Below are 25,335 nucleotides of genomic sequence, written 5' to 3'. Positions count from 1 at the left end.
GAATTTCAGCAGTCAGAAGGAATATGAGTTTCTAGAACAGCCAGATAACGAGGGTCAGTAATGCCTGTCATCCAGTGATGAGCAATTTGTGTGTGTCACTCCGCAGGATTTATTACAGTCATTATCAGATCCTCAGGTGGCTTTACCTCGTTAAATTACCAGCTGAATTCTAGATAGTGACAGGATAGAGCAAAAATAGTTTTAACATTTGTAAAGAATGAACAATACCCTTCACAGAGTAAGCAAACATCAAAAAGCCGTGGAAGGAAGGGAAACCATCTTAATGCCAGCATTACACACTCAATAATACTTTCATTGTATGTAATAAAAGAAACCTGTACAGAGTCATTACTTGCATGTCAAATTTAAGGTGAAAGAGAAGCTTGAGTAACTCCTTAATCCACAAATTAGGACTTTCGGCTGTCACAAAATTATATATTTTGCATTATATATTAGAATGTTATTAGAGATCTGGCAATTCAGATTAAAGCAGGATTTCAATGCTAAAAAGTTATGATTGTCTGTAATTTAAGACTCAAAAAAGGAAAGGAAGGGAGGATGGAAGGAGGGAGAATGAATGGATCAGAGAGAGGATGCTGTCTGCACAAAATAGTGGGTTTGGCATTAGCAGAGACAGATGCCTCAGCAGATTAGAGAAGTTTGACAGATGTTTCCTGAAATCTACAGTGAGAAAGGAAATAAATTACTGTATTAATCTTAAGCTGTGACTTGATAAATCTCCAAATGTAAATTGAACTGAAACAAACACAGTAACTTATATTAATACTGAAAAAGTACTGTCTCTCTGAAGTATAAAAATAGTTATTCATTCATTCAGTATGTGCACAGGAATAGTAACCACATACTAACCTTAATTTATTTCTGAAATTCAAGAAATTTGCATATGACTCTGAAACAGGTGTTGGTTAGAGCGTGTGACAGGCATAAGGAAGCTGCGTTCACACCAGTGCCACCAGCAGGCTGAGGGACATCACCACATCAGTCCAGATCACAGCAGCTTCTTGTTGCTAGAACACACGTCAAAGTGTAACTCATCAGCCTTTTTAATGCATATCCAGCATGCCTAATTTCTGAATATTCTTTGGCTTTCAGCTGACATTAACAAGGCTCTCTTAGCTAAGAGGAAAAGATTAGAAATGTACACAAAAGCCTCACTCAAAACCAGTAACCAGAAGATTGAACATGTTTGGAAAACGCAGCAGGAGCAAAGGTGACCTTTACTCTTGGTTTTCAAGCCTATGGAACTAGATTCCCTTCTGGGTCACACAATGGATGGCTGGTCTGTCGCCTTGCAATAGCAAGTACTGTGTCTGATGTTAAACATCTGCCCAGGGCCTCTGCTGCCTTCCGTTGTGTCCACTGTGTTAATCTGACAGTAAGTTTAGCACAGTCTCTATTGAACAGACAGATCTATGATTTGGAACTCTGAGAGCAAGGTACATTAAAGAGTGGGGCTTACTTTTATCTTTATGGAAAGTAACCTTTGATGTTATTATGTATTTTAAAACAATGTATTTTAAAACAATGTGGGGGTTTCTTTTCTCACTTTGGAATTTTCTGTTTCTACCTGAAAACTGAAAAATGTTCAGTAAAACTTTAATATCATTCTGGTTAAGATAGTAAATAATTTTCACCTTCCTTAACATTCCTCGCACCTCTTAAGGCATATTAATTACTACATCTGATACCAGAGAGCAAAGTGAAAAAAGAGCTAAAAACTAAAAGTCAGCAATAGTTGTAACTGTCTTGGATTTGTTCTACATTTATTTGTATTTGAAACTTGTACGGACAAAATTTTAAGAAATGAGCTTATCCGTTTTGTAATGTAAACACCTTGTGTTTAAGCAACCACCGTATTTGAATTAGAAAAACATGGTAAATCTCAGAAAACCTGACACTGTTAGGAAGAAGAGTTTTTACAATTTCTTTTTAACGAGTATTTTATGGGAGTGCTGTCTCTCTATAGAGACATTCCACATCCACTCAGTGTATGTGTGCGTTCAGTTTTTAAACATACAGTATTTAAATGGGGTCAGATGTCAAAGTAGCCTATTTCTTTATCTATGCCAGCTTTTATTCTAGTCCATGTGTATGTTGAACCTTAGCTTTCCTTGTAATTCCCTGTAGCATTTGTCATACTTACAGACAGTGTCTGTTTATAGGCAGAAGCTCAATCACGAGTTCTCCCAGCAGTTCCTGACTTTATTTCAGCAGTGGGATGTAGATGTGCAAAAGGCAGAGGAGCAGGAAGAAAAACTAGCGGTGAGTTTCCAGCATGGTGTGAGTTACACTGTATTTTCCACAAGGAGGGAATATTGTTGTTTTGATACTCAAGAAATGTAAAAACACTTTATGTAGTTTAAACATAAATATATGATTGTTTAAGTTTGGGAAGAGAGGTGCATTTATAAACTTTATTACAAGTTTATAAACACTGTTAAGTGATCCCTTAGGCCAGCATATGGCTTGAGAAAAGCAAAGACCATTTAAGGAGAAGAAAGACATGTGCTGTTTCTCTCCATCCATAGTCTTTGGGTTCAGGGAACAAAGGAATAAAGGAAAGTAGTTGTTTTTTAGCATACAATCCTTAAAAATATGCCTGTATATAATAAATGTAAGAGAATTTGATCACTGAAAGAGGATAGGAGCTACACAATGGAAAGTAAACATGTGCTGTTGCTCTGTGCTTCCAACACATTTGCAAGGTTTGCTTTTCCCTAGGTAGCACATTCCTCTGGGATACCCTAAGAAGCCGTGGGGCATAGCACTCCTCATGGGATTTTACAGGGATAATTCAGGCTGTAAGAGACCTCAGGAGGTGACTTGGGGCTTAATCCAGTCTTCAGTCTTACTTTCACTAATAAAAGCTAGGGTAACTTCTCCAGGCAGAGATTCACCTTACAAGGCACAGATTTCCAATAAAGGCAGATTTTCTGATTCTGAAAAATGAAACTGGTGTGCTGTCCAAGCACTCTGCTTAACAACTGATGGAATTATGTTTTTCTTTTGCTTCTGCTTCAGAATATGCTTCGTCAGCAACAAAAAGTTTTTCAACAGGCAAGAATAGTTCAAAGTCAGAGACTGAAAACCATTAAACAACTCTATGAGCAATTCTTAAAGGTAAATCTTTTTCTTGGAAAGCAGCTGATCCTTATCATATCACTTAAGAAAGCTATATTAATTCTGTGTTTCAAGTTGTTAGGTATTTCTTTAACAAAGTAACTAACATACTAGACAGCAACCAAAAAAACTGTTTTGAGTACAACCACACAAAAATTTTACTTTTTTAGTTAAAGGCGTTCCTCACAAGAGAAAATCTGTTCCTTAATCATTTTCATGACCCTTTGCTGGAACCTATCCTGTACGTCCATGTCTGTCTTGTCCTCAGGAGTCTGAACTGGACCCAGCACTCCAGGTGCTTCACCAGCTGCATAGCCCCCAGTATACAGGGCAGATTCAAGTCCATCAATTTCTGACAAACCTTATTTCAGTTCAAGTAATTTCCTAGCTGGTTTTGAAATTTCAGTTATGATAAGCTTGGTGTTTGGTTTGGGTTTTTTTCCAAGTTTGGTAGTTGATAAAAATAAATCTGAAATGGAGCAACTCTTAGTTTAAAATAGTCAGAATTTACTGAGTATATTACAGAAGCATTAATAAATAATAACTGTTCCAAAATGTCAAAAATGTCTTCATCAAAGAGGAAAAACTTAACAGAAGGTCAAGTATTAGTTTGATTTTTCTCCTCAAAAAAGATCAAAAGGTAGAAGTCAAACCTCAAATAAACTTAAATAAATACAATTTAAGGAAAATGCAACTAGACACATACACAGAGGTGAGTGTAATTGTATGTAAAAAAGGGAAGATAACCAGGGAGTTTTATTTGGCTTATTTGGGGAGAAGTGTGCGAAGAAACGCAGTGGGGTTTATACTCCTCACTTCAAGTCCAGCAGGGTTGTCATAATATTGAACCCCTAGAATTCCTGACACATGTCTGTTCAATCTCCTCTTGTAGAACTGAAATGTAGAAAAAGTAGCTGAGACCTCACAGAGGCTGACTGGAGGGCTCTATCTTCTTCCCAGGGTACATACTGTTTAAACAGGAATGTAGACTGGAGTATGAAGTCCTGTATGATTCCTCTGCCAAGTCTGTGATAAACTCATCAATTATCTATGATCACTGTAAAAATTAAACTGTAGTATGAATAATTACTAGTTTGTTTGGTTGTTTTAAATTAACTGCTTGACATTGAGGAGTTCTGAACCAATATTATCCTTAACTTCAGAGCATGGAAGAGCTGGAGAAGAGCAATGAAAATCTTCTGGCTGGTGCCCAAAATGAACTTCGCAAGGAAATGGCGATGTTGCAGAAGAAGATTATGATGGACACTGTAAGTATCAGATCTGTGAAGTTAGTTAAATGCAAAAATAGAACATTCAAGTCATTTGACATTCATTTAATTCAAAGGAATCATATTGATACAGCATTTGTTCAGCATTATCTCCTTTTCTTGTGACAGCAACAGCAGGAGATGGCAACTGTTCGCAAGTCTCTTCAGTCCATGTTATTCTGATGGCTCAGTGGAGGAGCAACATGTACCTAAGTAACACGATACAAGTACAGGCATTAGAAGGATGTTGAGATTTAAATGTTTCAAGGTTCCTATTAAACTCTTTCCTGAATTGTTCTAATCTTGTCTGTTCATGTTGTAAGAACATATCTTAGTAAACTTTTATTACTGGGGGGCAGTATGGACCCCAAACTGTTCACTGTCTGTTCAGTTGATTTTTTGAAAATTTCATATCCACTTCCAATAGCATTGGACTGTTTAAATTGTTTCACTTTTTTATAGGAAATTATAACAAGGGGAATAATTAATGAAATGTGCATTACCCAGATTTTACATAGTAACTTGAGGCTTTTAGGTACATTGTGCAAATAGAAGCATTTCTAACAAGCTGCACGTTGTCACAGTTTCAATTAGTCTGCTGATATATTAGCTGTTACAAAAATTCACAGGGTATGACATAGCTAAGATAGAATTGTTTAATGATGTGTATTACGGCAAATTAAATTTTGTTAACTCTTTTGTTATTCTAGACATTGTAATATCGCTGTGTTAGTATGAGATTTATAAACTGCTGTAATTTGTCTAGAAAGTAGTTGGGCTTTTTTAGTTAAATTATGAGCTTAATGTATCCACTCAAGTAATCATAATTAAACATTATGCATTTTGGGGTCTACTTTTTGTAGAACCACTGCTAGAAGAAACCTACGTCATTTATTTAGTAGAGGCTCCTACAAGCCTTTGAGATGGAATATTATTTTTTTTGCAATTCCAAATGACTAGCAATTTAGGGAGGCCTGAGTTTTAAGGGTAAAGCATTTATCTTTCATGTATTGCATTACAGTAAATAAGTATAAACTAAACAATTGGCTTAGTGCACATGCAGTTTGTTTTTACAGAAAACCATTACACCTGAATATCTACTTCTAAAAATTAGATAGTTGCCAACATATTTAATGCTTTGATTTAATACAACAGTAGATAAAATAAACATCCACACACCCATGCACACCAAATGTGATGTTGTCACAACAATGTGTTTCAAAACCGTATTTTCGTCTCAGTCTACAAGCATTTTGAGTCAGGTCATTTGATGGTGGTTCTCCAGGTCTGGAAGCCAGATTAGTGAAGGCAAACTTGCAGTAACTTCAGCTGTTTGGTTGTAACGAGTATAGAACTTCTTGTTCTGCCCCTGCCGGAATTCAGGACAGGAGCAAACATCTGAGTTTCACTGCTACGGCGCATGAGGGAATATGGGCCTCTCATGGGTAACCAGTAACAATGCTGGTTTGTAATTACTGAATCTCAGCCCTCTAAGGCCAGTGACAGGAGGCTATGAAATAGGTGACAGGTTCTACCTCAGATCTTCAATAGGGGGTTATTTGTTAGCATTACCTCCTGCTTCTGGTTTTATTTGTTAGGTATTGAGTCATGGTTCTGGTTTTCTGAGTGATTTCTGTATTAGTTTCCTATTATCCACATACCTCAATCACATCCTCAAAACTACTTACACCTACTATGCCAGGACACAGTTTTGACTGTTGTCACTCATTTCACTTTTAAGATGTTGCCTGTGTCTTTTCATCAGAAGGTTAATTTGCTTACAGTATTCAGCCAAAGTAAAATGGTCATTACCATCATCTTTTCTATTTGACCATGGCCGGGGTTCAGGCTAAATTCACATGCAGATGCTGTGTCATTTCCAGCCTCAAACAGGAGTAGTAGGATTCATTCTGATTTTATATTAGTCACTTTGAGTTGTAGTCCTTTGGCAGTAACTGTTAACAGTTACAGAGCCTCAAAATGATCATTATATTCTTCTTAGGCAGGAGGGTGATGGATGCTATTTTATTTCCTCCAGACCAGCAGACAATACACCACTTTAAAAGTTCCTTGAATGCCTCAGGAAGTATTTTTGAACTACTAAGCAGGTAGGAAGCTGCAGTTGGTAGTATTTTTAAAACAAACCATGGCATTCTTTATTGGACAGTTCAGGAAGGACTTCATTAACTCAGAAGCTCAGGTACATATCAGCAACTGGAAGGAATAATGCACGCTTACATTCAACAGCTTTTTACATAAACCATATTCAAGTAGTACCTCTTGAAAGGAGCTTAAGCTTATGCATGGGGTTTGTGTGCAAGTAATCAATTTTTCATACAGATAACAAGCTACTTTTAATTCAGCTTTTCTATAATGGCAACAGCCCTCTTGTTTGATATATTATGTTACCAGTGGGTCTGTTCTTAAAGAAAGGAAGAAGTAGATATTGGGCCTGAGTTCCTGTTCTGGAGAGTTTTACGTTATGGTTCAGTTTTGTGCCCTTTTCTTTGGATAAAATACAGTGGTAGCTACGAGACAATAGGATCAATTGTAAGGTAAATGAACACAGGGATAGCAAAAAGACCAGAGAGGGAAATACAGAAGGGTGGGCAGCAGTGCTGGAGCTACAGGCATTGGAGTTTATCAATGAACTTTGTCCTTCACTTGCATAGGCTTACAGATACAAGTTAGGGTGCCTAAAGTTAGTCCTCTCCTTACACAGCTAGCTGTAGTGTAGATAAGGATGAAATACAATGAGACTGACCTTACTATGACCACAGAACCAGAAACTGGCCTTAAAACTTTAGCTTGCACTTTCTTTCATGTAGTAGCAGTAGGTTATGTACTTAGATACTAGAGAATGCATGAATTCTAAAGGCACTCATAACAGTACTTTGAATCAGAAGGAAGTTTTCCTGAGGTGTACCTCCTTTATCTACTGGTCCAACAGCTTGTTCCTTAGAAGTACCAGAGAAGAGATTGAGTGATTTTTAGGCCATGGCTGCCTCATTTTACCAGTGTTAATAATGCAGGATTGAATTCATTGGTACATCTGACAACCACTTCAGAGCAGTTCCAACAAAACTTTAGAACCTAATGCTACAAGATTAGACATGAAATTTCTCTTTGAATTCTGGCTGGTAGCACCTTGGTTTGCATCTGCATTCACCAGAAGATAAGTACAGAATTATAGTTACTTAATAGGAAATGGCAACATTTTCAAATGTAGTATTTGTGATCTGAAACACAGGGAAATACATACTGGTTCAAAAGTACAACAGCATCTGCAGAACTTTTTACCTACTAATTCTAACATCTGGTAATGTCTGAAACACAGTGAACTTTCTCATAAAACTTTTCTTCAAAAGCTTAATCTGTCTTCCCAAAAACACAGAGGCTGCTTCATTCCCCTAACTGCTTCTTCTCTTGTCCTTGACCTATTTAATCAGTCATTATGGTTTTGAACCTGCTCAGGAGCTTGATGAGATGAAATTCTGAAGACATGTATATGAAGATGAGCGGCAATCTGTAGGCACACACCACTGGCATATCTCAGCATATCAAACAAGGATATGAACTTCAAAAAAACAAAACAGAACAGATTAAAAAAAATCCATTTTTTAAAATTGTCCCTACTATAAATATGCTATACTTTAATCAGAATTTATCCAAGTGACAAGCATAACATAAATACATCATTGTAACACACAGCTACAGAGTGGTCTAGTTTAGAATTAAAAATAAAACCATCACAAAACTCCAGCATCCTGACAGCACTAAACGCTTACAAGATCTGATAAAAACACATTTGTCTGCAGTTCACAGAACAACTTTAAAAATCCACATGGACTAAAGCATAATTCCAGGAGAGATTTATAAATTTACTTTCATTTCTCTGTTCCAAGGAAAGCAAGCCAGTCAGCTCCCAAAAACATTTACTTGGTACCCAGTACTCTCTCTGCAGTAACAGCAGAAATGTGAGGAAGTCAGAAATGGCAGAAGAGAATGACAGGAACAGTTCTCAATCCATTCCTTAAAGCATGGTCCAAACAAAAAGTATAAAACACTTACCAATGCTATCCACAGAACAATATATTCATCAATGAAACTGTTGAAGTACTGGTCCAAAAACAGAAGTCCTGGCCCAATAAATGCAGAGTCCTGAAGACAAATTTCACTTTTTGTCATGTGAGCCACCTATGTTTGAAAAAAAAAAATTAAAAAGTGCATCCCTGCAATATTGGTGTAACTACAACAAACAGGCATCACATTCTTGCCCAGCAGTATGCTCTTGGAAGTTACATCTATACCCACACATTTCAGCTATCTGCAGGGGCTCCCAACTCTAGTTTTCCAGCACTGTATTCAAACAGTAAGACTATGCAATTGTATTACTGAAGACAAATACTATGAATTTTTTTTTTTAATTTTGATTTTCCCTAGCCAAAAGTTAACTAGGAAGCAGACCTTTCCTTAGGTAGCAACACTTATTCTCACTGTTTAGTAAGGAAGTCTGTAGAATACCTATTTTCTAGTGTTTGAAAAATGTCATCCTTGGAGAAAAAATAAAAGCATCTGGCTGGATTACTGATGTAAGGAAATACGTAGTAAGGCAACTTTTTTTACTCCATTGAGGAGTGTTTTATATACAAAAAAAGACGAAGACCAAAAAGACAGAATAGAGACAGTAAAGTTTCTCTCTTCATTTTAATGATCACAGTAAATTCTGTTTCAGATAATTAAAGGAGAAGTCACAGCACTGTTAGTAAGGCTTAAGAGACCACAGTTAGTATGTTAACGACAGACAGTAAGTGCATTTCTAGGAATAAGTTAAAACTGAAAGTCCTAACCAGTCCATTCAACAACTAATACATGTTTTCATCGGTGTCACATATAATCTCTCTGTGGAACCCTGAGTCTAGTTCAGTGCATTGAGCACAATGAATCTGGTAATACAGGAGCAAAGCAAAATGGGAAAACTGTACCCCCTGATCCAGTAAGTGTTTAGCCAAGAACCAGATTAGTTTTAGGAGGTTTAGGACTGACTTACCACCAACTTCTGTGAGATTTTGGCATTCACAAGCCCAAATGTCAAGACATACAGGCAAGAATGTTTTTCAAACAGCTGAGTTGTGGACTTTTTATAAATTGTAATGGCCAGTGTGATAAGCAGTCCAATGTGCAGGCCTGGTGAAAGAACACTTGTTCCCTAAGACATAAAGGGATGGAAAATTTGTCTTAAACTTCAGTCATATGGTAAAGTCCAAGTTTTACACATATTTCAAATCCCATTAAATAAAACCAGAGTTGTCAAAACTTGTCAAAATCCATTAGTATTATGCCACTGCTCCCAATACCCTTTGCAGTGACCACTAATCAGTTTTTTAGGAAAATTCACTGCTGGTTCCCATGGCAGAAGAAATCCAGTAACAAATGGAGAGAAGGCAGATAATAAACTTTGCTTTAGCCATCTAACACTCATATGCCTGTCTGCTTAAAAGGTTAAACAAAAAAGCCCTTATGGATCATCTGAAACACAATAAATTATAGGCATAAATTATTCAAACCTAATTTGAATTTTTAGAGCAACTTACTGCTATTGTCGATCCATTCTTTCCAACCCCTCCACCAAAGATGACACGGAAGTAATTGAAAAAAGAAAGTGCTGTTCCACACAGGATGCCAATAACTGCAAAGAACTTCAGTTCTAAGCCCAGCAAAGGGACCTTAGCAGAACACAAAAGAAACAAAAAAAAAAAAAAAAAAAAAAAAAAAAAAAAAAAAAAAAAAAAAAAAAAAAGAACAAACAAATCACAACAAAACAAGAGAAAGATATTAAAAGTTAAGCACATAACACCTTTTTTAAGAAGTGATTAAAGCAGCCACTCTTACCTACTAAACAAATGTTTTATTTGAGCCCTCACTTTCTTGGGAACAAGCTCAGGACAACAGTGTTTGAAGTTTGTTTCCTTACTAAGAAAATAACAAGTATCTTTTGTAATGCTTAAACTCCACTACTGAGTACTTAAGTTCTGACCTTGAAATTCAGCTAGATCTTAGTCTGCTCCTCCTTAATATATTCTTCAAATATTTTCACCACACAAGCAAAAACATGACACAGACTACTGCCATCAATCAACATGATATGGGAGCAGGAAGAGAGACAGTTCCTTCTATTCCACTGGAGAAAACAACACTGGATCCACAGGAAAAACAAACACCATCTGCCTGCTGTGTGCTTTGGTATGTTATTTGTATGCTGTATCTTTGCATATCATGAGACTATTATGAAAAGTCTCCAGATACAAATTTTAATTAAACAGTTACCTTTTGGAATCAACTGCAGTGTCAAGGAAACTTCCAAAGGCAGCAGAGGATTTTAAAAAGAAGTAAGAAATGGAAACTGTTTACTACATTTTTTGAATATATAGTTTTTTGTGATACAGCGCAACTAAAACAGATTCTAATAGTCAGGAAAAAAAAATCATAATTTAAGTTTAATGCACCTACTTTGTTTTCCAACATGAAGACAAGCTTTGTGAAAACAGAAAAAAAAAAAAGACTGGGAAAAGAAAACGAAGTTTAGCTACACATTCCTTAATTGCTGAGTAAACTTTTGAACTAGTTTTCATTTCTATTGGTTATCAATAGTATGGAAAGGTAAGTCTCAGCTCTTTGCACTGTAACCAATCAGAACTATGAATTTCTGAATAAAAGCTGTAGAAAGTTGAAGATCTTTTGATCCTGTCCACTAAAATGAATCTTTTAAGATCAGAATGAAAGCCACAGATATGGAAAAGTTTTGGGACAGAAAACAATGCTTTAAATATAAATATTTACATTTACATGGCTGTGACATAATTCTTAAAAATCAGTACATCTGCATTGATACAAACAGGGATAACTTAAACAAAACCCCCTGGTTTCATCCCACAGTTTCATTAAATTGCAGCATTTAATCCTTAAATTTTAAGATAAATTGTTCAACTGAAATATATGCCTTATAATAAAATATACAAAATATATAAAACCAGAAAAAAAACCTACTTGCTAAAGCTTAAGTATGTGTGGAGTACTAGTTCCAGATCAGAAGTTTGTATGTGGCAGATGGGGTCTTTTTTCCTTATGTAGCTATAAATCTGTGCACAGAGAGTCACACCAATAGATCTAAGTTAACTATGGCATTAAATAACCTACACTTATACAACAAGCTAAACAACATTACACAGCTAGTAGGTATTGATAGTACTTGCACAGAGCAGTTTCAAATACCACAGGAACTGCGGACACTTGATAAGATACTCAACAGGAACTCTGAGCACTTAGCACACTCACCTCATAGTCCCATATTCCTGCTCCTCCATAGGCAGATATCAAGAGCAGCATTGATATGGTGATCTGAACTTCAGTTACATCAATTCTGTGAAAGGGGAAAAAAAAGAGATTTTGTTCAAGGATTTTTTGCTGTAAGTGTAAAGTGTGTGTGGAGGGAGGGGGGAATAAAACCCCCTGTAACTGTACTTCAAATGATATAAATATATATAGAATATTACTTTCCTTGACTGAGAAAGTTACTCTGTATGGAGGTACACATCTCTGGCTAAGATTTAAAATGAAAGCTATACTCCTTTTCTGAAGCAAGCTAAATATAATTTTGAAAGGGGGACTCTTTAATGAATACACTGTTAACTGTGAGAATTCTGTACAAATTTAGAGACAAGTTGATGTGTAAGTGTCAAATCAAGGTTTAAGGTAAGCTCACAGAGAATGCAATCAAACATTTCCACTGAAAGCACAGCATATAAAAGCAGACACTAGAACAAGCAGGCTGGGAAAGAAGGGATTTCTTTAAGCTTTCTATCATAAAAACTTGACAGATCCAGCCTGCAAAACAAGGGAGGACTGAGTCAGTGGAAGGTAAGCATTTGCCATATTTCTGAGAACATATAATTGCTATCTTGCTTTCCTCCATAAAAGCTGTTTTAGGAAAGATGGCCTTGTATACCATATGAAGTCCAGACTCCATATTTCACCTTTTTTTTTTTTTTTCTCAGACAAGATAGACAACTCTTTGTTTTTGTATTTAATTGATGAAACCTCACTTGAAGCCAAGGCTCAAGAAAAAAAAAAATCAGTACTTTTTAAGCTTTAACACAAATAATTAAAATAATGACCAAAGAAAGTGCATATCAAAGGTACCTTTTATGGAACAAAAAATTTTGAGACAGGTATCTTATCTTCATACTAAAGTTACCAGCAAACACTGGTAATGAATGTTCAAGACTTCCTTTAGCAGCTGGAATAAATTTGCTGTTTTAAGGTATTATGGCCAATGTGTATTGCTACTTACTTAGCACATGACCTATCTGCACAGGAAGCAGTGGATTTTTAGAAGAAGATAGCAATCATCTTTTGGGTAATGGAAAACATTTATCTGAACTTGATAATCTCAGTAAAAACTCTCTTCTTTCATCAGACAGATGGTGATAAAATATGCTAAATTTCATCACAATTTTGTGACTCTTAGAGGATCCAGAGTTTAGACTGCAGTTAAATGATAAACTGAGGTGCTCTTCACCTCTTAAAGCCAAGAGAATGGGGAGTCCTCTTCTTCCTAAAGTGTTGCATTCCCTCAGTTTTATTTGCTGCAGTGCTCACTGGACTGTAAGGTGAACCAGTGCAGCCTGCCAGTCCAGTGTAGGCTTTTCACCTTCTGCCCTTTTAATGAAGGGGCTTGAGGTCCAATGACAGTGCCACAGGACAGGGGGGCTGGGAGTGGGCTCTTCCTTCTGTGCCAGGGATGAAGTGTTACATCCACCCTGCCATTGCTGAACTTGCTGGTTACCTTATGCAAAACCACCCACGTGCAAGTGTTCAGAGGCTGCACTCTGTACTATTAACACCAGGATTTCCAATCTGCATTGCCTTTGTTGTTGCTGGTGGGGGGAGGAGGCTCAAACTTGAAGTTGTGCCAAAGTTTAATACTTAATTTTACAGTGGCTCAGACTGTTGGTGGCAACAGACCCCAAATCAGAGTCCAAAGACTCTACCCAGACACTGTACAGTATCCTGTACAGACACAGTGTGACATTATTCAGATCCTTCCTAGCCATCAGTACTAGGAATCTCATTTGTGATTTATTTCTAAAATTGAGTGCTGCTAATTGAGAAATAGCATCAGTGAAAACTTCCATCCATCTTATTAAGTACCATCATCTTTAGAGCACTATACCAATGCCTTCTTCACACCTCTGTGTTTAAGAGAAAGAAAATTTGGAGCCTTGAGAAAAAAAGTGACCTGTTTCCACTGGACAGAAATAAATTATCTCATGGAAAAGTTGTGTCTGTTTAACTTTAAACAGTAACCATGGAACACCAGGCCATTCTGAGCTGTTTGTACTATGCACTGTCATTATGTTAAAGTAGAAGTCACCAACTTTTTACCAAAATCTTTATGTGGTGAAGGAGTCTCACTGCCTTCCCAATGTGGGGAAATCATTCTCATGCTTTTTGCATAAAAGGCACAAAAAGCAGTCATGTCTGCAAAAGGCCAGAGCTCATGGTCTAGTCCACCTCCCTTCAGAGCAGCCTACTGTCATGGACAGAACGCATCCTATTTCAGCCACCACTGTAAAGCAGCCATTTTTGTTTACAGCACACTACGTTTTTTAAAAACAATAGGATATGTAGGCAGGCAGAAGAATTACAGTGGTAAATGTAATAATGTAGTAAAATGCATTACCAGCAAATCAAAAAGAGCTCTTATCAATATCACAGAGACTGCTGCATTTGATGCAATGTGCAGGGATAGCTGGTCACCAGCCTGTGTGCCTGCTGAGTTGCTAAGGCACTTCTTGCAGAGCAGAGCTAAGTAGGACTATGTACAGGTGATTTAGCAAGTGACTGGCATTTGCAGGACAGCCTTCATGTGTCCCTTATTTTCAGTTCTGCTGCCACAGAAGTCTCAGACCTTTTCCTCTTTTCAGAAATAATTATACTAAAGCAAAGCTCATTCCTTAAAACCAGCAAAAGGCCATGGCCAGGCAGTACCCCAAGTATAGGAGGGTGCAGCAATCCCTGCATTATTAGCAGTTACACTGAAATTATTGTCTTCTACATTAATGTCATGACTTCTCCTCCTATGCTGCAGTGAAACAGCTAAAATTGCTATCAAGTCATGAACAGCATCACAGCAGTCTCTAGAACTGACCTAACACAAAACCTAAAGAACATCAAAGCCAGTATGAGCCAGATTTTAAAAAGACCCTCACATAAATGTACGGTAATTCTTCAAGCATTGCCACAGATCTGTGGAACTCCTTGAGGATGCTACGGGTGCAGAGAGTTCATTCCAAGGAAGAGAGAAGATGTCTATGAAAGAGAAACCCATTTTATCAGGGGAATTTCTCTAAAATGCACATGGTTTAGGGTTCCCTGGGGCTGAAACTGTTCTATGGCTGTGAGATTACAAAGGGAGGTACCCAGATGCTTGCTCTGTCCCTACTCCTACACAGGGCACTTGCCTGCAATGTAAACAAGACCTCTCTGGCCTGAGCCTGCACGGTGCTTGTATGGGCTCTGACAACAAATCTGCAGAAAAAAGAGCCAAATGCGTGCAAACAAAGCATATAGAGCTAAAATCAGCTGCTAAAAGAACAGCAGTATTATGCAGAACAGTTCAGTATTATGCAGAGTTTCAAGTTCTTGTCCAGTAAAACATAAGTCTGCAGGATTGGAAGGGGGATGAGAAAGAAGGTAAGAAAAAGAGAAAGCAGGGTGTAAATGAAGAAGAAACGGAAATCAAGGAGCTAGCAGTCTCAGACATTAAGCCACATGTAGTTCTAATGATACCTACTTACTTTCCAAACCTTAGTATGCCTGATACATATGTCTGCCAGTGAGCAGAATAGAACATGAACAGTCCCACAAAACAACAGAAAAAAAACCAGTCAGGATTTGTTCCTAGTCGGATTGCTATGCAGGATCCAAGGACAACGAATACTGAAAAGCAGAAATGAGTATGTTAGTCATATATGCTCTTTGCTGGAAGTTAAGAATGTTAAAAAATATTATTTTTTAAAATAAGAATTTAAAAAACAATAAATAAAAAACATAGGAGATTTTACATCATTCTAACAAAGCAATGCTATGACTGATACTTTACTGAGTAGCTTACCCTCAGGGGCAGTCCTGGCAGGAGAAACCAAAACACAGCACTCCTTTTCTGCCAAGGCAGGGCCCTGCCCTCTAGCCTATAGTGATTGTTCTCCCTCCTCCTGGCCTTGTCATCTCGTGTTCTTTGCAACATCAACAACTTCAGCTGAAGGGCCAAGCTCAGGGAGACTGCAGCTGCACTTTTCTGGGAAGTGACACATAAAGAAGGTAGCAATTCCCAGAGCAACTGTCTCAGCCATTGAGCTTCACACAACTACAGGTATTATTGGCACCACCAGCAGCTCAGTTATGGAAAGTGAAACTCAGCAAGGACTCCCAACTTTTTTAAAACTACTTCTTCTAAGGAATATAAATTACCCTTCTCGTAAGTGCCAGGCTGGATGTCCTATTACCAAAGAGATATTTTGGCACCTTACTCTTAAAGTGGAGTACGTGAAGATGCACAGTTAGGTAAAAGCAGAACACATCTTACCTAAAATCAGCCAAAGCAACTTCTAAAATACCCCCTGTTACTGGCCAGGGATGCAAACGTCAGGAGATGGTGAAGTTATCCTAAAAAACCCTGTTCTGAGCAGGGGTTTGGACTAGATGATCTCCAGAAGTCTTTTTCAGCTTCAACAATTCTATGATTAATCAGCTGCTCCAGAAAACAGGCAACTTTTATAAACTAGGATGGGTGACAGTAAATCAAGGCTACCTGTGGAAATAGAGTCGCAACCATGATCAAAGAGTTCTCCGAGGGGAGAACTACTGTTTGTTCTTCTGGCTTGCTTCCCGTCAATGGCATCCAGAGACTGGTAGATAAAAAGTCCTAGTGCACCCAGGATGTATGCCCAAAAAGGTGCCTGAAAGAGATTCACATAAAAGGTCACCAGGTAGTTCCCAACTTCTTAGGTGATAATCTGTTTCATTAAAGGTAAAATAATGTTTTTATTTTACCACAAAATTGTGCTATTTCTTACTAAATGGAAAACCAAACACCTTGCACTAATATCTACATGGATTGTAGTACTACTGTAATGAACTATTTCAGATACATCAGTGGAACACAGGTCCTTCGAGTTATCTAAACAAAAACAAACCCAAAACTTTGGTCCCTCTTCTGCATCAACTGATCTTCTTTTCTACCTTAAACCCACAGTATTTCTGTGATTAATTGCATTCTTTGTGCTAAAAAATGCTATAAAAATAAAAATAATCTTAAAAAAAAAAAAGTAGTAGCAATGCACTTACTAAAGCTTTCAGCAGTTTGTGTCACAGACACTTAGATGATTTGCTCATATTTACAACATATAGATATAAAAACCCACTAAGTTTTTTACTAAATAAAGATCAGCCTTTAGGGGAAGATATTTTTTCCAACACACTAAAATTGACTACCTAGGCACTTTGGACAGGGTTTTAAAAAATTATGTAATTCACTAAATATGAAGGAGAAACTATGTACTTAATATACATCATCAGTTTCAAACCAAACTGTTACATTAACACCACTCCTAGGTTCAAAGGAACTGTTCTGCAGTCATTCCTTTGAAAAGCACTGTTTTCATATGCACAGTCTGGCTTTGTCTAGGAATTAGGTTTTGTTTAAAGTTATTTAAAACATCTTTGAAACAAAGCACAGACAACATTTTTACTTCATGTAGTTTCCATTTTTCAGTATTTCCCTTAGAATTCAGAAGTACTGTTCACGAAAATGAAGTCAGGTAAAAATGCTGGAAATGCAACTTGCAGGTTGAACAAGAGAACACCCACAGGCAGGCACAGAGCTGAATCCTTTCTCACTCTCTGCTTAGGGACAGCTGCTGTGGGGCTGCTACACCTCTGCAACTTCTCTCCTGCAGCACAAATCGACCAACATGTGTCCATGTGTTTCCTAAGACCAGTAAAGGCTATTAAGCAGATTAGACAACAGATCAGATCTCAGTGTGCTGAGATTTGCCCACACTCAACTAAACCCAGTGTCACTGCTGGGGAAGAAGGGAAAACGGCAGCTGTCAGTTCAAAGGCAGCAGTAAGAATGCAGATGAAGTGCAGCTGCTCCTCTAGACATTCTGATGTCTCATCATCATTATACTCATTGTCTTGAGCTAGAAAAAAAGTTATGCTTCCAGTTAGACTGGTCACAAAACACACTAAGCAGCCACATGCTTAAGGAAAGTCCAGTTCAGAATAGTATTTTTGCTGTTATTTAAGATTTCCTCATGTATTTCAGGCTGGCTGATACACTGTTATCAAAGTCAATTGGTTGGCTGCTTCACCCAGCTTTGAAGGAAAAGACAGCCAAAGCATGAGGAACTCACTTTAGGTGCAAGTTTTGGATTTGTATGCAAATGAAAATCTAGAAAACTTAAAGCATTCTTCAAAGCTGGCAAGGCTGTCTCCTCCCTTAACCCAAGGAAACCAAGAAAAATTGTTATCACAGATCATGTAGGAAGCCTTAAGCAGGTGAAAGAGGATGAGGAAATATTATTATTCCAATGGATATTTAATATGCTGGTATTTGCTAACTCCTGCAGTGATCACACTATAGAAATCCAGGTCGAGTGAGGACAGCAATACAAGTTTGATGTTTAGTGATGGAATTAGTTGAGTTTCTTAGGTTTATTCTCCCTTTTAGTCTAATTAAACAAAGGAATCTTGTCTTGGGGGATGTGATTAAAAAGGGAAGAAATTTTTAGCCAACTTTTGAAAAAGTTTCGCTCCTCTAATGAAGGAAAAGGATAGAGCCTGTGGAGAACAGGAGGTGCCTGTAGCTACCCCAGGGCTGAGGATCACCAAAAGCCCCAGAGAGGCACAGAGAACTAAAGGGTCTCTCATGGCACGAGCTCACTTGGTCTCACACTGTGCAGGGGGACTGCAGCTACCTCCACTTGCTCTCCACCCTTCAAAAACAGAGCTGTCAGTCATTGCTCGGGTACTTCAGAACATAAAAATCCAGTTAGGACTTTGTTGAAGCTGAGATAATTTTAGCTGTGATATAATCCACATACTAAAGTTACCACAGTACATACACTGGCTTTCAGAATAACTTTGTTACATGGAGAATAACAGAGAATCTCAAACACAGCAGCTCCAGACCAATGAGCAGAAAGGCCATGAGAAATCACTGGTTGCACTGCTGTCTTTTAAAGGAGTGTTTGAAAGACACAACCAATTTTATCAGTAATATTTATGTGAAGTGCCACAAAGGTCATCTGCAGTGTGAGGTGTCCTTATGATGACACACTTCCATCAATTATGAAAAGATAGCTTGAGATCTACATTTAGCTTCTTGCAAAGCAAGGTTAACAAAATATATACAAAACCAAACAAATACATCAGCTTTAACTCAAACTTCTCCTATTAGGGCTTTTTGACAAAACAGTAACTTTTTTCCAGTTGCAGGTTATGGTACAGCTATGATCATTCAGGCTGATCCAAGTCTGTCTGCATTAGCTCCAACTGGGACAAATCAAAGCAAGAGTCCCTCAAGCACTCTGTCTGCGCCTTGCTGATCTGGACAAAGGGTGAGCATTTTCATCTGTTTCCCAGTAAGGATCATCTGTATCAATTAGCATCTGTAGCAGATGTATTGGTATCCCCCACAGTTAAAGAGAAAGGAAAAAGATCCTAGTAAGAATAGCATATGTCAGAGAGCTTAGAAACACTATCTGGAACATTTCATCCCTAGGCCTAAACCAGAGTGGTAAGAACCAAAATTCACTTGTGATCATCTATCATTTAGCAGCTCTAATGTTTTAATTGGTAAAACACAGTTTTCCAAATCACCAAAGGTTCCTAATAACCATGGATTTTCTCTGCTATCCACCCTCCTAATACAGCTCCTGCTGCCGGCTCCTTTACTTTCTCACGTGCCTGGCTGTCCATACAGGGATGTCTGATGGCTTCCCACACTGGACCCAAGTAGTTTTCAAATTAGGGAAGTGGGAGCATCTGAGAATGCTGACATGGCTAAGCAGAAAGGTCAGGAGGCTCCCAATAATCATCAGCTTTTCACTGATGAGGTGTTTATTATCTCTGCCCAAAGTTATATCCTGCCCGAGCAAATGTATTATTTGGCCAGACCTAGGTGCTATTCTCACAGAACTAGAAGAGAACAGAAACCTAAGGGGGAGCAGGCAGGGAGGGAGAGGGGGATGCTGAAAGGGGTAGATACTACAACCCCAGAATCCTGGCACACACAGATTCGATACAGCACAATTGGTCATATGCTAACCCAGAGCATGTCAAAACAAAGCCATGTACATGAAGTGTTTGACAGGTATGTGTGACATGCCTCTCCTTCAGGAAAAAAATGGACAGCAGGCATTCTTCTACTTCCATGACTCCACCCCACAAATGAGCATGGACATCTGAAAAACACTACATGTCTCAGGGAAACCTCTTAGAAATTGTTTCAAGCACAGTTCTCAAATGCAGAGAATTCAACAGGCCAAGCTTCTGCAGTATTTAAAGATTCAGTTCCTTAATTACTCATCACGTTTAGCCATAATCTCACTTCCTCAATCTACGCCTAATAGTGTTGCCCTAGTTTACATGGCACCTCTCTGGCTCAGATCCAGAACAGAGGGAGACATTCTGACTGGACTTCCCCCTCTACTCCCTAAACATGGATCATTTCCCACACTTCTGTTCGGCACAAACCACCGTGCAATTGTACCAATAGCAAGAAGAGGGAAGACGCAGTTCAAACCTGAACTACAGCAGGGAAGACAGTATGGATGAAATAAATAAAAATCAAATAATTATTTGTACCACAGTCCAAGTGCATTTCATGCATACCAAGGACTCTGTGCATTCCTTTAGCATCCTCATCTCTCCAACAAGCCCTGTCTGAGAGAGCTCCCATCCTTCTCTGTCAGGATTCCTGTGCCTTCTTACTTCATGCCAAATAACCTCCTTCTCCCATTCACAACTGATCTGTTCCCCTCTTGTGGGTTTTGGCTGAATTTCCCACTCCACTCAGTGCTTCACATTTATTTGCCAAGTCAGGCAATGCTTTTTCCTTCATGCTCTCCCCCCACCCCCCCTGCACACATGCCCTGTTCATACCAGCTGCTCCAGTTTAACTTCTTTTCTGCTTCTCTACTCTCTCCCACAACGCTCAGCTGTGTCCCTGCTGTTTACATAATATCATACCTGTCAATATCTTCCTCTCATTCTGCCCTCTAGCAGGCCTCTTTCATTTTAAAGGTGGTTTGGTTGTTTGTTTGGGTTTGCTATGTTGTTTTTTTAAAAGTTTTTTTAAAAGAGAGAGAGGCAGAGATGGCATCTCACCAATGTTCCTCTCCCTCCGAACAGCTGATAGTAGAACCAGGTGAAGGCACTCAGGCTCCTTCCTGCTCTTTGGTCTCCCTAAATATATGGCTTTCTAAACAGCACATTTCAGCAAGGTATGACACCCTTTTATAAACTCACTACACCATTTCTTGAACAATCCTACAGAGCTAGTCACCACGAGCCTCCCTTCCTTCCCTTAGCTCTCTGCAGGAGAACCCATGGGCCCCTGCCCCCTTTTCCTATCATTGCCCAAAAGGCAATTCCATAATCTTTTCTCTTCCTGTCTTCCTCTGTTCCCAGTTCTTTGCTTAGATCATGCTGTAAGTGCTGCAAGAGTAATTTTCAAATAGTTATAATTCAATACAATCTAATAATTACAGTTAGCATGCACTTCTGTCTGAAATTCTAGCTTGTCAAACCATTCTACAATTACATGACTTTATAAAACAGGGCAGATTTAGACTAAATATAAGGAAGACTTTTTTTTTTTTTTATGATGAGGGTCATGAAACAGTGGCACAGGTTGCCCAGAGAGGTGGTGGATGCCCCATCCCTGGAAACATTCAAGGTCAGAATGGACAGGACTCTTAGCAACACAATCTAGCTGAAGATGTCCCTGCTGATGGCAGAGAGGCTGGACACAATGACCTTTAAAGGACTCTTCTACCCAGCTATTCTGATTTTAGAGAGACCTGTGGCTAATCTTGATGGATTACCAAAGCTAGACTGCTCCACAAGCAGCCATGAAAGCAGAAGATCAAAGTTTCCTTTCTCCTTTTTAAGAATATAATGATGTTTAGTCAGTTTTCTTCCTGGTTTTCCCCAGAAAGGGGAAGGATATGCAAGATTCCCCTGCAAAGATTTATGAATTAACTAGCTGCTTCATAGTGGTCTGCTGGCAGTAGAGCAAAACAATTCACTGTCTTATGGTGGGGATGAAATAGACATCCTCACCTAAAAAGTGCTCCTTTTGCACTCTCATGCACCAGATACACACTGTTCTTACTTAATGACAGCAAGAGTTTTCATTCCTAAATATTTCCTGGCTGTCAAAAAAAAAAAAAAAAAAAAAGGAAAATAGGAACACAACCCAGGCTGCAGACAAAGTAAAAACAATATTTCAGTGCTCCAGAGAACATGAAATGTGCAGGTGGTGTCCTCTCCATCACCACACCTGTATATTGTTTTTATAGATTGCTGTCCTAAATTACAGAGATTAGGAAAATAAAAATGTGCGCCTGAATCATGGTCACAATAATGCCTGAGGGGCGCAACCTGCTAATGGCTTAGCTGTAAATAAGAAAGCTTGTGTCAAAACATGCACTTAGAGGAGACAGCAATGCAAAACCCATGTTCCTGCTAGGCAAGGAAACATTACTGAAGCAGACAATATTTTCTAATTCCAAAACATACTGAGCCAGTCAGTTACAAACTGGCTTTTAGTAGCTACTGATACTGATGAAGATAAAAAGGATAGTGTATAGGGAAATAATGGCTCCATGTTAGGAGAACAAGAGAGCATTTTGTGGTTTGAGACATTAATTTCATTGGGGAAGGGAATAAACAGTAGGAAATCATGGAAATCACTGCAATAGGACAAAGTGGAAGGGGAAAGTACAAACGTACAAACAGGTTCAGAACAACTAATTCAGAAGGCAAAATCATGAGGTGGAAAGTGCCTGTGGGGAATCAGATCTGTCAGTTGCTTTCTAGTAAGTAACCCAAACAGAATCCCTTGCAAAGAAACTGCTAAACCACAGTCTTCTGACAGCTGGAAAGGTATAGATATACTGGAGAAAGATCTCCTTTCTAAGCATCTGCTAGCAGCTGCTCTCTGAGGGATTTCAACTACCAGTCTTACTTGTTTTGGATGGTTTGCTCAAAGACTTTTGTGTTTTCAATAAAGGCTTAACCAACATGGCCCACTTAAGATTGGCTAGGGAATAAAAAACAACCGCATAAACCAACTCAAAAGAAACTCCCAACACCAAAACCCAAATGTGCTTGTTACTTTATCCAAGTCTTCTATTCAGTGCTCCTACCTATGAGACTCTAACAATGTTATAAACAATGGATGTTTGTCCATCAGGTGATCAAGACATGTTCATGATATAAAGAGGTGCTGTTGAAGTGCACTACTGTATCAGTTCAGTCTGTGATTTCAACTATCTTTAACATAACTGTCAGCTCCACCTATCCCTTCCAGCCTACACATCCCAGTGAAAACTACAGAGGAGATATTACAACAGTGCATGCAGCACCTGTCAGTATTGCAACAGTTTTAGCTTTTTCAAAAAGCCATCCAGAAACATGACCTCAACTTAGGCAGAAGACAAGCTGAGTCATTAAACAAGCTGGAGGGAGAATGATGCTTCTAAGTGATGCAGTAAGAGAAAAACAGGGCTATTCTCACAGAGCAGAGGCAAAAACAAAACAACAGGATAAGGCTGGATCCACACTGCATGTTTATAAAGGATATACTGATATTTGAACACAAATATATAGTCCAAACTATAGGTTCTTATAAAATCCATCTTCCACAATTAAAAAAAAATAAATTAAACAGTTCAAACAGAAAAGTTCCTAAAGCCCAACCTAAGTTTTCCTGGAAGGAATAATTCCCTGGATATCTGCAACACAACTTTTTTCTTTTTGTACAAGAGTCCTCAAAGGAAAAATAAGTAAAATTTACTTTCTGCTTTTAGTTTTGAGTAGCAAAGAGAAGAAGCTACAATGAGCACTCAGACACATAGCTGGCACAACTCATATTTTCATCACAAAACTAAGCTAAAGGTAGCAGTACACAAGCATTTTAATTCTGAAAGTGGGACTAGAAGACCACCTGTAGTTTCCAACCATTCACTGTCATTTCTGTCTTCCCTTCTACTGCCTGAGTGCCTCTACCTAGTGATGTGTATTGGGGGAGTGATTAGGGTGAGACCAAAGCTAATTTCGATCTGGATCAGTTTCCTGATATGTCTGCCACAAACACCTCTGCTAACACAAAGGGCAAAGCAACTAGAGAAAAAGAAATGTTCTTCTGACAAGAACATTCACCAGGGTAAAGCTATGGTATTAAAAAAGTCCCAATCAACTGCCAACCTCTGGTGTTAGAATTTAAGCCCATGAGAACACAAGAAAAACAACGGCCACCTTTCAAGGTATTTTACCCACATAAAGCAACTTCCCCCTGCAATTTTCTACTCTAACTACCATAAAGACTCGGCAATGGGAAACTTGCAACAGGCTGGGAAGCTCTGACGGAGCTCCTGAAATTGAGAAACTGTAGGCACTGCAGGTCAAGTGAGAGTAGCACCAGCCCACGTTAACTAATCTGTTTGCCCTCCAGAAGACAAAGCAATTAAATGTTTCCCACACAAGGAGGGATACATTTGAGCAGCTGTCACCTAATGCATCTGCCACCCAGCCCAGCCGCAGCTCTGATGCCCAAGTGGCATCAGCCGCGTCTCCTGGTCCAGCCCAGCCCAGCCCTGCCCCTGGGCACATCCCGCACCCTCTATCACGACCAGCTGCTGTTTCTACGTCCACGTGCCCTGTGTGACAACCACACTCTCGAGGAGGGGGACATTCCCTTCCCAACCAGAGGCATGCATACGGAATGCAAGATGGGCTGTGGGGAAGGCGGGGGTCCCACGCCGCAGGTGAGCCCAGCCGTGCCCTTCGCAGCACAGCGTGCAGTAAAGGCCAAGTGCCCACCACAGCAAAGCCCCGGCCCCACGGGGCCCTCCGGGCAGTGACCGTCGTCCTTCCTTCCACCTGATCCCTACAGCGTTTTGGCATTCCAACTTTAACACCCATCTCCAGCTTGACCCCTGCTGCCCCACAGGGTGAGCCGCGCGTCACCGCTCCCCTGATTTCTGAGGAGAGCCCCGCAGCCCTGCCTTAACCCTCCCTGCCAAGGGACGGGCCACGCGTGTCGCTGCGGTGGAGCCCGAATGACAGGGCACCGCACCCGGGGCGGGCTCGGCCCCCGGCTCCGGGCACTGCCGGGAGGCACCAGCCGGGCCGAGCCGCGGCCCCCGCGCCCGGCGGTACCTGCTCGGTGGCGCTGGGGCAGAAGGCGATGAGCGGCAGCGCCGTCAGGCAGTTCAGCAGGAGGCCGCCCATGGTGATGGCGTTGGGCGCCAGCCCCCGCGGGACCTGCTCCACCAGCCAGCCCCAGTAGGGCTGCAGCCACGGCTCCAGCAGCGAGCGCCCGGCCGCGCTGTAGCGGTGCTGCTCCAGGCGCTTCAGCTGCGCCGGGCTGAGGGGCGCGGGCAGCACCCAGGACACGGCCATGCCCACACCACCGGGACGCATGGCACCGGGGTCAAGGAGCCGCTGCCGCCGCTCGGGGCGGGGCTGAGCCGAGCCGGGGGCAGCGGCGGAAGAGGCCGACGCCCAACAGCGGCTTGGCCGGAGGGGAACGGCCGCCCCCGCCGCGGCCGACGCGCGGCGAACGCCCTCG

The 25,335-nt window shown here is 39.8% G+C and overlaps 2 protein-coding genes across 10 annotated transcripts in view; one reads left to right on the top strand and one right to left on the bottom strand.

Moving 5' to 3' along the window:
• SYCP3 (synaptonemal complex protein 3) overlaps positions 1–4,786 on the top strand; it is a 9,070-nt gene extending 4,284 nt beyond the window's left edge. For 6 of the 7 annotated variants that reach the window (XM_041486018.1, XM_041486014.1, XM_041486013.1 and 3 more), the window contains 4 exons: positions 1,114–1,231; positions 2,184–2,283; positions 3,043–3,141; positions 4,305–4,786. In XM_041486018.1, the coding sequence (XP_041341952.1) occupies positions 1,114–1,231; positions 2,184–2,283; positions 3,043–3,141; positions 4,305–4,535 (548 nt within the window). In that variant the 3' untranslated portion in view covers positions 4,536–4,786. The remainder of the gene's footprint in view (positions 1–1,113; positions 1,232–2,183; positions 2,284–3,042; positions 3,142–4,304) is intronic. The other variant, XM_041486017.1, reaches the window with a different exon arrangement.
• Positions 4,461–25,335, bottom strand: CHPT1 (choline phosphotransferase 1). Of its 3 annotated transcripts, none has more exons than XR_005956731.1 (9): positions 24,924–25,335; positions 16,282–16,429; positions 15,269–15,410; positions 11,745–11,829; positions 10,004–10,135; positions 9,460–9,618; positions 8,481–8,606; positions 5,589–7,986; positions 4,461–4,618 (listed from the first exon to the last, which is right to left on the bottom strand). XR_005956731.1 is itself a non-coding variant. In XM_041486010.1 (9 exons), the coding sequence occupies exons 1-9, from the start codon at positions 25,185–25,187 to the stop codon at positions 4,574–4,576; spliced, it is 1,212 nt and encodes a 403-aa protein (XP_041341944.1). In that variant the 5' UTR covers positions 25,188–25,335; the 3' UTR covers positions 4,461–4,573. The 3 variants fall into 3 exon arrangements, 2 of the variants coding, with proteins under 2 accessions (XP_041341944.1, XP_041341945.1); XM_041486010.1 differs by having other exon boundaries at positions 7,876–7,986; XM_041486011.1 differs by lacking the exon at positions 5,589–7,986.

This window comes from Pyrgilauda ruficollis, unplaced genomic scaffold, assembly GCF_017590135.1.
Source record: "Pyrgilauda ruficollis isolate IOZ18807 unplaced genomic scaffold, ASM1759013v1 scaffold73, whole genome shotgun sequence".
Classification (NCBI taxonomy): Eukaryota; Metazoa; Chordata; class Aves; order Passeriformes; family Passeridae; genus Pyrgilauda; species Pyrgilauda ruficollis.
The sequence above is the reverse complement of the archived record's forward strand: the minus strand, read 5'-3'. Positions and strand labels throughout refer to the sequence as shown.